The sequence below is a fragment of the Ovis canadensis genome, chromosome 1, assembly GCF_042477335.2.
Source record: "Ovis canadensis isolate MfBH-ARS-UI-01 breed Bighorn chromosome 1, ARS-UI_OviCan_v2, whole genome shotgun sequence".
Taxonomy (NCBI): Eukaryota; Metazoa; Chordata; class Mammalia; order Artiodactyla; family Bovidae; genus Ovis; species Ovis canadensis.
Genome location: NC_091245.1, coordinates 85,683,084 through 85,698,749, shown reverse-complemented (window position 1 = coordinate 85,698,749; position 15,666 = coordinate 85,683,084). Strand labels below are relative to the sequence as shown.

The window sequence follows — 15,666 nt, the reverse complement described above, 5'->3', positions numbered from 1 at the left end:
TTCTTGTGACACACAAATTCGTGAAGTGTTCTATATTTTTTTTAAGTCTATGCATTTTCAATCATTTCTTCTTGAGAATGAGTAACTTGGGCACATCGGCAATAAGAGAATTGCTGCTCCCACCATTTCTCACATGGCGCTGCTGCTTTTTGTCCCTGTGGATCTTTCTCTACAGAGACAATTGCAGTGAAGGCCAGGGCCCTTCCTGTCATTCAACTGATTCCAGTATTTAAGGCCCACATCAGCTCTTTCAGGTTTAAAAACTCTTCTTTTTTTGTCTTTAGCTTTTATTTAAAAATTGACATAAAAACAAAATTATCAAGGGAGCCTACTGAACAAAATGCCTTTCTTGCCCTAGGAATGCTCAGTAAAACCGAGGCTTACTGCAAACCAAGGCTTACTCTGGCCCCTCAACATGGAATAATGATCATGCAAGCCATGCTGCATTTGAAAAATTCTATTTTAGCATCCTCTTCCATCTATTAAACTTCTAAATCTGTTTTGGTATGCATGGCATGTTTAGGTCTCATTTTATGTTAACCACAGTATCTTAATAAAAAATGTAAAATAAGCTTTCTGTAGTCAATTATGGGTTTCCCTGGTGGCTCAGATGATAAAGAATTTGCGTGCAGTACAGAAAACCTGGGTTTAATCTCTGGGTTGGGAAGATCCCCTGGAGGAGGGAATGGCCATCCTCTCCAGTATTCTTGTCTGGAGAATCCCAGGGACAGAGGAGCCTGGTGGGCTACAGTCCATGTGGTCACAGAGCTGAACACAGCTGAGTGACTAATACATACACACACACAACTCAGGTATAGTATGTTAAGAGTGAGTCTGATAAACCCTTGACCGAGAAGAGTTCTTTCATTTTGGAAAAGACAATGTCTGCTGTTTGTTTAGGGTGCCACCGCCTTCTACCATCTGGCGGGGAAACTCCATGAGAGATGTGGGATCAAAGTCATCGCTTCGGGGTTCTGTGGCACAAGAACTGAAGCGAAGGGGAGATGTGGCAACTCAAAACACGTCTCGACAGTTACAGCCATTAAATGGGGTGCAGGGTGCATTGCTTTTCAGCCCTTCTGTCTTCTGATCAACTGGGCTGATAAGAAAGGGTTGAATAAAACTTGTCAGTTCTGTTTAGTTTATAGCCACACTTGTTTTCTCCTCACCCTCTGCGGGGTGGTTATTAAGAAATGATTTTGGGGACTTTATTCAACCTTTGCTGGAGCATTTCATATAGACACACAGGTCCTTTTGAGGTAACCTGGACACTTAGAACTGAATGACGGTCATTCATTCTCCTCTATTTAGTGCTACAATTTCAGCCAGTTATAGCATAACTGTGTCTAATCATTAGAATAAAAAGTCTTGAAGTGTAATAAACAATAGCTTAAGTCCTTCAGTGTGCAACAGATACCATGTTTTGCGCAATCAGCCTTGTTGGCAGGAGCAGTTTCACCTCCAGATGAAAAGGTGACTGGGATATGGTGCATTTGGAAGCCGTGTCGGTGCAGTCAGGCCTGGGTGCAATTGAAGCTGCTGTTCACAAAAATGAAATTCCGAACTGAGGCCTTCATTGCCCATTCCAAGAAATACAACAAAAAGGGCTGGATCAGTATTTCAAGTGCTGTTGATACTATTGGCTTAGACACATTCCCTTTATTGGGTCTGTTTTGCAAGCCTAAATTTGAGCCTGAAGAATTTCTCCATATAAATGTCTTAAGTACTGCAGGGGCACATCCATCACCGTTTTTGTTTTGAATTACAAAGATAACCTTAAGATATGAGCCTTATACTGGGCAATGTGATACATACACAGAAAGGGTGAGCTTCCTTGGTGATGAAATCAGCCGATGCCCAAGAGGAAAGTAATAGGCAGAAAGGACAGAGTTGATGAAAAAATTGATTCTTTTCCATTAAACTATACGTGATGTGTTTTTTATGAAGTAGGCATCAGCTGAAAGAAATATTTTTTCAACTAAAAAGAGATTGATGGTGAGGGAGAGGAAAAATGTATAAGGAATCAGAGGATAAATATGTGTCTTATTTTATTACCATCTTAAATAATGAGAAACTTGAAAAGCATTCCATTGTGGTTACCTCGTATGTTTCCTTGGGCTTGGTGCTATTAAAACTCTTTGATGTTCCTAATGGCTTTTTTTTTTTTTTCAGAAGCGCATTTGGATTTCACACTTTATTATTTTCATAATCCTAAGAGTTGTGTTGCTTATTTTCAGGTTTACCAAAGATGCAGGCTATTAGGAGCTACAGTGGAACACCACCCCCTGCTCTTCATGAAGGACCCCCATTACACATTCAGGCAGGGGATACAGTTGAACTTCTGAGAGGAGATGCACACAGTCTGTTTTGGCAGGTACTGTTCACATTACAGTGTTTTAGATTTAACAGATGATTTATTACTTCTTGGAAACCAAAGCTATTGTCTTTAGAACTGATTGCATGCTTTCAGCTTCAGAAATTTTACATGACGTGAAGAAAAATATTTTTTATTAACCACCCTCAAATTTACCAATGCTGAAGTGGCAGTGAGTGTTAGAACACTAAAGAAAATAGTATCTGTGCTCTGAATCAGAATTATCATTTGTATTAAAAATCCATGCATTGACAGCATTTTTTCCAAACCCAGACTTTGGGTATGATCTAATTCACACAGTTCTAACATATTAGCACTTTACTTCAGGGGAACTACCAACTAGCTTTCCAGAGGCCATTGCTGGCCAATTGTATCTACCCACAGTAATACCTAAAATTATCAGAGTGTTTGCTCTGGGTATTATTTACAAAATAAGTAAATTGTGTCAAGTGAGCGAGTATGTTGATGTTTGCTGGTGATGAAATCTCTCTTGTCCATTAGTCTGCTTTGGTTCAAGGGTTTTGTTAAATGAGGTAAATATAGTACCGTGTAATGATCGAATAGAGTTAGATGGTGGAACATTGCTGTTCATTAAATTATTCTGTATTTTCATGCATATGTTAGAAATACCTCCCAACAAACGTAAGGAGTGTCAAAAGTCTATTGTGAATTGAGGGAGAAAAAAGTGGGATCAACAGAAAGCTTAGCACATGAGTGAAGTTTTCTAGGGGTAAAGAGAGAGCAGAAAAGGATTGCTGGATAATAATCCATCATGTACATGTGTAAATGGTAGCTACTTTATTTGCACAAAAGCATCTTATTGTCTGCCATCCTGTTACAGAAGAATGCCCCTAAGTTGAACAGTTAACTCTAACCACATATCAATTTCTAGAGCCAGTGGCTTTTCTAGAGCTCCAGCAACCTTCTTCAGTATCCTACGCTTCTCATACCTAATTCTTCCCAAAAAAGGAAGAGAATGACAGACTCAGACGCTAACTCTTCTATCCACTCCTGCATTTCCCAACCCAACCACAAAACATGCCTGCTTGTGTATATATAAGATTTGTCTTATCTTATTCTTGGATATTCCATCCTCACATTACATCAGTTGGCTCTTGACTGCTACATTTTCAACTTCATTCTCTCCACTGGCTCCTTTTCTACAGCTTACAAATATGCTCAGGCTCCTCCCAGCTTAAAGCACATGTAACTCCACTTTTTGTCTGGCTATGTCAGTCTTCCACTCCCTCTCATCTTCTCCTTCTCCTGTTCCCAAAGCTGATGAGAAAGTAGTCTGCACTCAGTCTCTGCCTCCTTATGGCCTATTTGTAATGCAGTTTCCTGCAGAAACTATTCCTACTTGGATTACTAATGCCATTAAAAAACAACTTTGCGATATATAATTAAATGCACATATTTAACATGCAGTTGAATTTGATAAGTTTTGTCAAATGTACGTATAAGTGAAAGCATTGTTACAATTGAGATGATAAGATCAGCCCCAGAGTTTTTGTTTGGTGCTTTGTAACCTCTCCCCCAAACCCCTAGTCTCCCTTACGCCCTTTGTAACCTACTCCCTCATGCCCTTCCTTAACCCCACCAGGCAACCACAGTTCTGCTTTCAGACTATGAGTTTGCATTTTTCAGAATTTTATATAGGAATAGTATAGTACATATTCTTTTTTGGATGGCTTCTTTCACTTAACATTATTATCGTGAGATTAAACCCTGTTGCTCTGTTTAACAGTTAGTGAAGTGAAAGTGAAAGTTGCTCAGTCATCCGACTCTTTGCGACCCCATAGACTATACAGTCCATGGAATTCTCCAGGCCAGAATACTGGAGTGGGTAGCCTTTCCCTTCTCCAGGGGATCTTCCCAACCCAGGGATCGAACCCAGGTCTCCCACATTGCAGGAGGATTCTTTACCAGCTGAGCCATAAGGGAAGCCCGAGAATACTGGAGTGGGTAGCCTATCCCTTCTCCAGGGGATCTTCCCGACCCAGGAGTCAAACCAGGGTCTCCTGCACTGCAGGCGGATTCTTTACCAACTGAGCTATGAGGGAACCCACGATAATTCTATCATTTTTTAAAAGCACTTTATTGTCATTTGATTGATATATAAAAAGCTATACATGTTTAATGCATGCAGCTTGAGTTTGGAGATAAGTATATATTCTTAAAACTATTACCACAATTTATGCCATAAACATATCCATCACTTCTAAAAGTTTTCTCCTATACTATCTTATTTACTTTGTGGTTAACAACATTAACATTTGGAAGGAATGATGCTAAAGCTGAAGCTCTAGTACTTTGGCCACTCATTGGAAAAGACTCTGATGCTGGGAGGGATTGGGGGCAGGAGAAGGGGACGACCCAGGATGAGATGGCTGGATGGCATCACGGACTCAATGGACCTAAGTCTGAGTGAACTCTGGGAGATGGTGATGGACAGGGAGGCCTGGCGTGCTGCGATTCATGGGGTCGCCAAGAGTCGGACACGACTGAGTGACTGGACTGGACTGAACTGAACTGAACTACCTTCTTAGCAAATATTTAAGTATATAGTACAGTATTACTGACTGTACACTCTGTGTTGTATAGTAGAACTCTAGGACTTATCCATGTTCCATAACTGAAACTTATATCCTTTGATTACTTCTGCATTTCCTCCTTCCCCCAGGCTTTGGCTACCCCTATCCTACTCTCTGCTTCTTTGAATTTGACAGTTTTTGATTCCTTATGTAAGTATAGCCAGGACTTGGAAGCAACCTAAATATTCATCAATGGATGACTGAATAAATGAAAATCTGTTATATAACATAGGGCAATCCTATTCAGTCTTTGAAAAGAGGGAAATGCTGCCATATACAAAAACGTGGAAGAACTTGAGTGACATAATGCCAAGTGAAATAAGCTCTTTTTATTGTTGTTGATTGTTCTAGGTATGGGTATAGCACAGTTTATCCATTAGGCTGCTGAGGGGCTTTCAGGTTATTACTGTTTGGGGCTGTTACAAACAAGGTGCTGTGAACATTTAAGTATAAGTCTTTGTAGGAACACATACTTTTCATTTTTCTTAGGTAAATACTGAAAGTCAAAGTGTTAGTTGCTCAGTCGTCACCGACTCTTTGCAACCCCATGGATTGTAGCCCACCAGGTCCCTCTGTCCATGGGATTTCTCAGGCAAGAATACTGGAGTGGGTTGCCATTTCTTTCTCCAGGGGATCTTCCTGACCCAGGGATCGAACCCAGTTCTCCTGCACTGCAGGCAGATTCTTTACAGTCTGAGCATGGGGATGCCCTATGATACTGAGTACTGAAAGATCATAATTAGACATATGTTTATTTTTTTAAGAGACTGCCAAACTGTTTTTCTAAGTAACTTTATCCTGTTACAGTTCCACCAGCTGTGTAAGATATTTCTAGGTGCTGCGTAGCCTCACCAGTTTTGCGTATGGTCAGTTTTCCTAGATTTGTTGTAACAGGTGTGTAGTATCTTATTGTGGTTTTGATTTACATTTCCCTGACTACTGATATTAAGCATCTTTTTCTGTGCTTATTTACCATACGTAAAACCTCACTGATGTTCTAATATTTTGTCAAATTTTTTAATGAGCTGTGAGCTGTTAATCATTGAATTTTGAGAGTCTCATAGATTTTGGATACAAATCCTTGATAAATTAGATTCTTTCCATAATTTTGTCCTACCCTGTGGCTTGCCTTTTTACTACCTTAATAATGTTATTCATAGAGCAGAAGTGTTTACTTTTGATGTTACCCAATTTGTTAATTTGTTCCTTTGTGAATCACACTATGGGCATTGTAAATATCTTAAGAAATCCTTGCCTTCCCCAGGGTTACAAAGATGTTTCCCTGTGTTTTCTTCTAGAAGCTTTATAGTTTTAAGTTTTATATTTAGGTTTATGATGTTGAGCTATTTTTATATATGGTAATTAAAGAGGTGTTTTTTTTTTTTCTGCATATGGATTCAGTGTGTTCCAGCACCATTTGTTTGTTCTTCTAAAATGATTTTATTTATTTATTTGGCTGTGCCGGGACTTCATTGCTTTGCAAAGGCTTTCTCTAGTTTTGGTGAGCAGGGGCTACTCTTTATTGCAGTACACCAGCTTCTCATTGTGGTGTCTTCTCTTGTTGCAGAGCACAGACTTCAGTAGCTGCAGCATTCGCGTTCAGTTATGACAGTGTATGGATTCCAGGGCAAGTGGGGTTCAGTAGCTGCAGCACGTGGGCCCTAGAGCAGCAGGCTTCAGTAATTGCAGTCTGTGAGCCCAGAAGCTGTGGTGCACAGCCTTAGTTCCTCTGCACGTAGAATCTTCCTGGACCAGGAATCAAACCCATGTCCCGTGCACTGGCAGATGGATTCTTATCCACTATGTGACCAGGGATTCTTGTCACCAGCACCATATGTTGAAAATCATTTCTTCACTGGATTGCCTTGCATTTTGTAGAAAACCATTCGTATCTGTGTAGCTCTGTTTCTGGTATCTTTGTTCTACTGGTCGCTTTCTTCATCTGTATACCATTACAATGATATTTTAATTTTCGCAATTACTAGTAAGTCTTGAAATTAGTGTTAGTCCTCCATGTGTTTTGTTTTGTCCAAAGATGCTTCACATTTCATATGAATTTTAGAATGTCTTGAAAATTTCACCAATAAAAGCTTACTTGTATTTTGATTTGGATTGTATTTATAGATCAGTACTGGAGAATTGACATTTTAACAACGTTGAATTTTCTGACTACTGTTCGTAGTATGTCTCTCCGTTTATTTAGGTCTTTAGATTCTCAGCAGTTTTGTCATTGTCGGAGCAGAAGATATGTGCCCTCTGTGTCATATTTATCTATGATTATTTCATATGTCATTTTGATGCTATTATAAATGGTAGTTTTAAAATTATGATTTATACTGTTTATTGCTAATACATAGAAATAAATTGATTTTTGCAAATTGATCTTTTATCCTAAAACCTTGTTGAACTCACATTAGTTTTAGTAGATCCCAGCAGATTTTTTAAAAAAGGCAATCAGGTTATAAATGAATAAACAGGTTTTTCTTCCTTTGCCATGTGGCTGCCTTCTATGTCTTCTTCCTGCCATGTGTTGAATCAGTTCAGTTCAGTTCAGTCGCTCAGTCGTGTCTGACTCTGCGACCCCATGAATTGCAGCACGCCAGGCCTCCATGTCCATCACCAACTCCCGGAGTCCACCCAAATCCATGTCCATCGAGTCGGTGATGCCATCCAACCATCTCATCCTCTGTCGTCCCCTTCTCCTCCTGCCCTCAATCTTTCCCAGCATCAGGGTCTTTTCAAATGAGTCAGCTCTTCGCATCAGGTGGCAAAAGTATTGGAGTTTCAGCTTCGATGTGTGTTGAATGGAGGTAGTTAAAAAAAAAAGTGCATTCCTGCCTTATTTCTCTATCTATCTATTTATTTACTGCACTGTGTGGCAAGTGGGATCTCACTTTCCTGATAATGGACTGAACCTGTGCCCCCTGCATTGGAAGGCAGAGTCTTAGCCACTGGACCACCAGGGAAATCCCAATCCTTGCTTTATTTTTTATCTTAGGAAGAAAGCATTGAATCCTTTACCATTAGATATTGGGTTATCCGCAGTTTTTGTAGATGCACTTCATCAGGTTGAGGACATTTCCTTCTAGTCCTGGTTTGCTGAGAGTTTTTACCAGTAATGAATGTTTGATGTTGTTTGTTGTTGCAGTTCAGTTACTAAGTCATGTCTGACTCTTTTAGACCCCATGGATTGTAGCCTGCGAGACTCCTCTGTAATCCCCTGGAGTTTCCTCAAATTCCTGTCTATCGAGTCAGTGATGCAATCCAACCATCTCATCCTCTGCCACTTCCTTCTCCTTTGCCTTCAATCTTTCTCAGCACCAGGATCTTTTCCAGTGAGTTGACTTTCTGCATCATGGCCAAAGTATTAGAGCTTCAGCATCAGTCCTTCCAGTGAATATTAAGAGTTGATTTCCTTTAGGATTGACTGGTTTGATCTCCTATCCACAGGACCCCGGAGAGTTTTCTCCAACACCACAATTCAATTCAAAAACACCAATTCTTCAGCCCTCAGCATTCTTCATGGTCCAACTCTCACATCCATACATGGCTACTGGAAAAATCATAGCTTTGACTATATGGACCTTGTTGGCAAAGTAATATCTCTGCTTTTTAATATATTATGTCAGAGCTTTTCTTCCAAGGAGCAGTTGTCATTTAATTTCATGGCTGCAGACCGTCTGCAGTGATTTTGGAGCTCAAGAAAATAAAATCTGTCACTGCTTCCACTTATTCCTCTTCTATTTGCCATGAACTGCTGGAGCTAGATGCTATGATCTTCATTTTTTGAATGTTGAATTTTAAGCCAGCTTTTTCACTTTTCTCTCCTCTTTCACCCTCATCAAGGGGCTTTTTAGTTCCTCTTCCCTTTCTGCCTTTAGACTGATGTCATCTGCATATTTGAAGCTGATGACATTTCTCCTGGCAATCTTAATTCCAGCTTGTGATTCAACCAGGTGGCATTTCACATGATGTAGTCTGCATATAAGTTAAATAAGTAGGGGGCTAATATATAGCCTTGACATACTCCTTTCCCAATTTTGAACCAGTCTGTTGTTCCATGTCTGGTTCTAACTATTGTCTCTTCATCCACATACAGGTTTCTCAGGAGACAGGTAACATGGTCTGGTATTCCAGTCTCTCTAAGAATTTTGCACAGTTTGTAGTGGTCCACACAGTCAAAGGCTTTGCATAGTCAATGGAAGAAAAATAGATGTTTTCCTGGAATTCCTTTGCTTTCTCCGTGATCCAATGAATGTTGGCAATTTGTTCTCTGGTTTGTCTGCCTCTTCAAAATCCAGCTTGTACATCTGGAAGTTCATGGTTCATGTACTGCTGAATCCTAGTTTGAAAGATTTTGAGCATAACCTTGCTAGCATGTGAAATTGTACGGTAATTTGAACATTGTTAGGCATTGCCCTTCTTTGAGATTGGGATGAAAACTGACCTTTTCCAGTCCTGTGGCCACTGCTGAGTTTTCCAAATTTGCTGACGTATGTAGTGGAACACTTTAACAGCATCATCTTTTAGCGTTTTAAATTTTAATAGTTCAGTTGGAATTCTGTCACCTCCACTAGCTTTGTTTGTAGTAATGCTTCCTAAGGCCCAGATGTCTTCACATTCCAGGATGTCTGGCTCTAGGTGAGTGACCATACCATCAGGGTTATTCGAGTCATTAAGACCTTTTTTGTATAGTTCTTCTGCATAAATTGGATGTTAGATTTTGTTAAATGCCCTTCCTGCATCAACTGAAATGATTTTATACTTCTTCTTTTTTGTTAATATGGTGAATTACATTGGTTTTCAGATGTTAATCTTGCTTTCCTGAGATAAACCCCAGTTAGTAATGATATATTGTCCTTTTTATTGTTATGTTTTTTGGTAATGTCTTTGTCTGGGTTTGGTAATAGTTTAATACTCAAAGAATGAATTGAGAACTATTGTCTTAAATTTTCTGAAAGAATCATTACTGTTATTTCCTCATGAAGTGTTTTGTAGAATTTACCAGGAAAACTATCTAGGCCTGGAGTTTGCTTTGTAGGAAGATTTTTTTTTTTAATTACAAATTCAACTCCAGGATTTTTAAAAAATTACAAATTCAACTTCTTTAGTAAATACATGTCTTTTAGGTTATACATTTCATTCTGAGGGAGCTTTGCTATTTTGTGTGTAGAATATGCAGTGTCATCTCTCTCATTTCTGCAGTTGATAATTTGTGACTTCTTTATTTCTGGTCAGTCTAACTACAGGCATTCCTTGGAGATACTGCAGGTTTGGTTCCAGACCACTGTGATAAAGCAAGTCACACAAAGTTTTTAGTTTCCCAGTGTATATAAAAGTTATGTTTACATAATACTGTAGTCTGCTAAGTGTGCATCAGCATGTTTAAAGAAGTGTTCATATCTTAGTCAAACCTTAATTATTTTACTGCTAAAAAGTGGTATCATCTGAGCCTTCAGTAAGTCACAGTAGTAACATCAAAGGTCACTGATTACAGATCACCAGACAAATCTAATAATAATGGGAAAATTGGAAATATTGAGAGAATTATCAAAAGGTGACACAGATGCATGAAATGAGCAAATGCTGTTGGAAAAATGGCACCGACTGAACTGTTTGACATAGGGTTGCCATAAACCTTCTATTTGTTAAAAAAACACAGTTATCTGCAAAGCACAATAAAGTGAAGTACAATAATAAGGTATGCCTGTAACTAATATGAATTTTGTTGATCTTTTTGTAGAACCAGCAATTGGCTTCACTGGTTCTCTCTGTTATTTTTCTGTTTCCCATTTCATTGATTTCTGCTCTGGTCTGGTTTGTGTCTAGTATTTTTGCCTTAAGCATCTTTGCCACAATCATTTTTGCCTCATAACTAATTGGCCACAAGGCACTCTTGCCATAAAACATGAAATAATGAAAAATAAAATGCGTGTAGTAGACTCATGACCAGACAATGCAAATAACTGATTTTATGTTGTGAGCTGTCCCTAAGCACTTGCTTGCATTCTTTTGTTCATTATATTCGTGTGTGTGTGTGTGTGTGTGTGTGTGTACACATATATATACATTTGTTGATTTGTCCCCTTGTTTGGCATCACACTTTTTCTTTTTTCACTAAAATTTCTTCCTTCATTAGGAGAGATATCAGTTTCCAAACAATAGGATGCATGTTTTTTTTGTACCTGAGGTTTATATCGTGAAAGCCTCTGAACTGTTCCTTGTTCTTGGTATATTGTCACATGTCTGTTGGCAGCCATTCCAAATTTCTAGGGGAAATGTGATTTCAACTCTTTGTCTTTGAGATCCTCAGCCTCTTTCTCCTCCAGTGTAGTGTGTTTCAAAATAGGAAACAACTCTTGGGGCAAATCAGCATCATCTGCCAGCTGGATAGGGTCATCATTAACAGTTGCTGATGTGTTAGAAAAGCTTAACACATCTCAACCAGTTGAAACGCAACAGCCAAACCAAAAACTGTCAACCAATTATATTATCTTTGTCACAGAGTTGCCTTATGACCAGTTAGTTATGTGGCAAAAATGTTTACAACAAAAATGCTTACAGCAAACATACCTGGAACTAGTCTATTACATCCTTTCTTATGAGTTTGAATTTAATTTGTTCTTAATTTTCTAGTTTCCTAAGATAGAATATTTGCTCCTTGACTGGATAACTTTTCCTAATATAGACATTTAGCACTTTAATTTTCTAAGTACTACTTTTGCTGCCTGCCTCCAAATTTTGGTATGTCTATTTGGTATTTTTATTTTAAATTAGTTCAGAATATTTTCTGATTTCACTTTCACTTTTTATGGGTTATTTGAGGTGCATTATTTAGTTTCCAGGTATTTGGGATTTCCCAGATACATTTGTTCTTAATTTCTAATTTAATTCTATATCATAAGAGAAAATGGGGCCTCCCTGGTGGCTCAGTAGTAAAGAATCTGCCTGCCAATGCAGGAGACATGGGTTCAATTCCTAGGTCAGGAGGATCCCCTGGAGAAGAAAATGGCAACCCACTCTAGTATTCTTGCCTGGAGAAGCCCATGGACAGAGGATCCTGGTGGACTATAACCATGGAATCACAAAAGAGTCAGACACAACTTAGCCACTAAACAGCAAGAGGAAATAGTTTGTATGACTTAAATCATTTTTAATTTATTAAGAATTATTTTATGGCCCAGAAAGTGGTCTATCTTGAGAGATGTTCTGTGTAAAACTGAAAAGAAAGTGTATTCTACTTTTTGGAGTGAGATGTTCTACAAATACTAATTAAGTCCAAGTCATTGGTAGTGTTGTTCAAGTGTTCTATATCCTTATTGACTGATGACATAACCATCCAATCCATCTACCACCCTATACTCAAGCCTGGCATCTTGGTATACTCTCTATACCTTCCTTTCTCTTGCCCTGCTCCATACCTCTTTCGTCATCAGATACTCTTCATTTTATCCTCTGATAGCTCTCAGTGCATTTCTTCCTCTCGCCATCTCTGTCACTCTCTCCTCTCCAATCAGCTGTCGCCTGACATCTGAGATCACCTTCTAACCAGTCTTGTCACCTCCAGAATTTGTCTTCCTGTTCCCTTCCCACCACAGCAAAGTTCAAATGCAGTTAATTACATAATCCCTTGCTAAAGTCTTCCTGTGTCTTCCTTTGACCATACTGACCCACGTTTCTTAGCTGGAATGGAAGTGTTTGTGAACCTGAGGATCCATGATCAGTACCGGCCTGCTTCTCTGATCTCATCTTTCATGGTGGCTCACGTGTCGTGTGCCCTCTGTCCCTACAGGGCACCCCTTCCTGCCACTGCTTCGGCTCACTAGGAGCCTTCTTTGTGAAGGCTTTCAGGTCCCATCTACCTTTGTTCTCCTCATTCTATTTCCAGCTGATTTGGACAGAATTCCCTCTTGTTGCAATAATAATGACAACAAGAGCACTAATGAGTAATGGTCATTAATCCTTTTTTTAATGTAAAGGTTAGAGTTCTAAGCATACTTTATGTATATTAACACATACAGTGTGGACAAAAATTCTATAAAATTAATACTATTATTTTCCCCATTTTATAAATGAGTGAACGAAGACACTGTGAGGTTCAATAGCCTGTGGTAGGTCTTGCAGTTTTTTTCTTGGGTAGCCAAGTGTAATGCACTGGGTGAAGGGAACTGCTCTAAATAGGCCTTCAGTGCAGTTGTGAGGTGAGGAGGGAGGGGAAATATTCTATTGTCCTATGATTAGATCTCATTTTTTAGTGAGCTTTTGCTCTGGATGATAAACTTCACAAATGTGTGTGTGTGTATGTACACACATACACATTCATAAGTTTTCTTTATCCCTGCTAAGGTGGAACAGAATGGCTATAGAGGACTGGAGTTGAGTATTTTCCTTCCCCAGGTCAGCTAGGCTCTGATAATACCCTAGCAGGTTGTATGCTGGTTGACTAGTTTCCTCTGAAGGCAGGCATTGTTAAGAGGGGAATGCCTCTTGCCCTCCCTCTGCATGAAGCCAAGAGGAATTTTTCTCCCATAATTCTGTGGGAATCTGGTTGAGCTTCCTAAAGCAAGTTTTAAAATATGATGGGGTTACCCCAGTGACTGGGCTCGAGTTTTTTTAACCCTTAGGGTTGTCAACAGTGAGAACCAGCAATTTGTTAAATGTGCTCAGTCACTCAGTTGTGTCCAACTCTTGTGTCTCCATGAACTGCAGCCCAGCAGGCTTCTCTGTCAATGGAATTTCCCAGGTAAGAATATTGGAGTGGGTTGCCATTGCCTACTTCAGGTTATCTTTCCGACCCAGGGATCAAGCCTGCATCTCTTGTGTAGGGGAGTGGGTTCTCTACCACTGAGCCACCTGGGAAGCCCGAATTTGTCATCTACAGTGGGGGTTTTTCTGCCCTGGCACTGGGTCTTGCAGTAGTTTCTGCTGGTGAGTCTCTCCTGTAAGTGGTGACTTCTTGCATTTGCTTGTTCGTCGTTCTAGTGTTGGGGACCAAGGCTTGTCCTTTGCCCTCCCCTCTCTTAAGGATTCAAGAAGAGTTAATTTTTCAGCCCATTCAGCTTCTTTAGTGTTACGATGGAGGGACAAACTGGAAGGCCCAGATTTCTCTTACTAAATTGTATTACCTTCTGTTGTTCTCTGTAGATGATAAGAAAGGCATTATTGTCATTTCCTTTCAGCAGCCTGGAAACATTAAGTGCTTCTAATATGATGGGATAATGGCTTTGGAAACTCTCAGGAGAAATGAGAACCACTGGATGACAAAATGTGTGTGTATATCTGTTGAGGGGAGGACATATGATAGTAGTGAGAAAGGCTAATGTCTGGAACAGAAGAAAACAATTACCCCAATTAGTTCAGTTGAGCAGGTGTGTATTGAGCTAATACACAATAGTCAATAATAGTCTGGGTTGAGCCCAGGCATGAAGACATTGTATGGAATCCAGATAAATTTAATATGAACCACTGACCAGATGATCTAATTTGTAAGATTCTATGGTAGTTAGGGTATTATCCCCAGTGAACTATTGGGTCATTTATAGTAAGCTAACTTACATTTGGTGTTAAAATGAACTCAAGTGTTTTGACTCTGACAGTTACCAAATGAAGGGTGTAGTTTCAAAGAGTTTGTGTACTATGAAAATATGCTTGCCACAACCTTCATACTAACTTTACATATTTTTTTCTGATTCAGAAGGCACTTCAGATCTTGCAATGCCTTAAGACTTTCATGATACAATCAGCTTTTGTTTTATAGGCTATACATATGAGAGGTACTATAGGACACTGGCCTGAATTGTATACTTACTTGGTGGCATGAATCTAGAGTAACATATTTTTTAAATTTCTGAAAACAACTCTTTCCTCCTGTTGGGTCTAATAGATGACTGGTTTCTAACCCTGTGTCCTTAGTGATCTGTATAATGGTCAAAACTCAGGATAAGGTAAGGTAGCTGGTTTCCATTTTTAAGTTTTTGTGAATTAAATCATTTTGTTATAAATATGTCTAGAGTTAAATGTTGAAGATATTAATCTATAATCTCTATTGGGATGTTACATTGACTTTGCATTTGAATTCCTAAAATGTCTTTTTTTTTTTTTACTAAGTGCTTTGGCTTATTTGGAAATCTTCAAGAAATTATGCTTTCTAAACTGTCTTTCCATCTTTTTTTTTTTTTCAAGTGAGTTACTTCACTCATTAGTGTAGAAAGTTGGATTTTATTGTAGACTGTCATGTTTTCTACATACTCTATGTCCAAAGAATACAAATTATCCTCCACTATCTATCTGGAACTTTTTGTTTGAATAGCTATTAGTCTAGTCTGTATTATTATTATAACAACAGTAATTTCTAGTGCTATTGAAGTGAGTGGGCTGTTGGCATTTTCATTATAACTTCTTTCAAACAATGAGTTGCCATTGAGCTATAAAAATGTTCTCTGTTCAGTCTTTGCATTGAAGGGATTCATTTTCACAGCCTTTTCTTTGTTGTTGTTTTTTTTTCTCTTTTTCTTTCCTTGAAAGTTCTATAAAATTATCTTCAAGTGAAATGAATATAAAATAGGAAGTTGGTCATTTAGGGTATGTTCTCTGGTGCAGGTGTAAGGCACAGTTTTTACTGAGTGTAACATATGGAACAATCCTGATCGTGGTGTTGGGCTGGCGATAAACTTGTTGCAGTATGTGATAATAAAGGCT

General features: G+C 38.9%; 1 protein-coding gene across 2 annotated transcripts in view; it reads left to right on the top strand.

Moving 5' to 3' along the window:
• The window catches only part of VAV3 (vav guanine nucleotide exchange factor 3), a 428,368-nt gene that overhangs the window by 340,203 nt on the left and 72,499 nt on the right, over positions 1–15,666 (top strand). For both annotated transcript variants that reach the window (XM_069599254.1, XM_069599261.1), the window contains exon 20: positions 2,238–2,374. In XM_069599254.1, the coding sequence (XP_069455355.1) occupies positions 2,238–2,374 (137 nt within the window). The remainder of the gene's footprint in view (positions 1–2,237; positions 2,375–15,666) is intronic.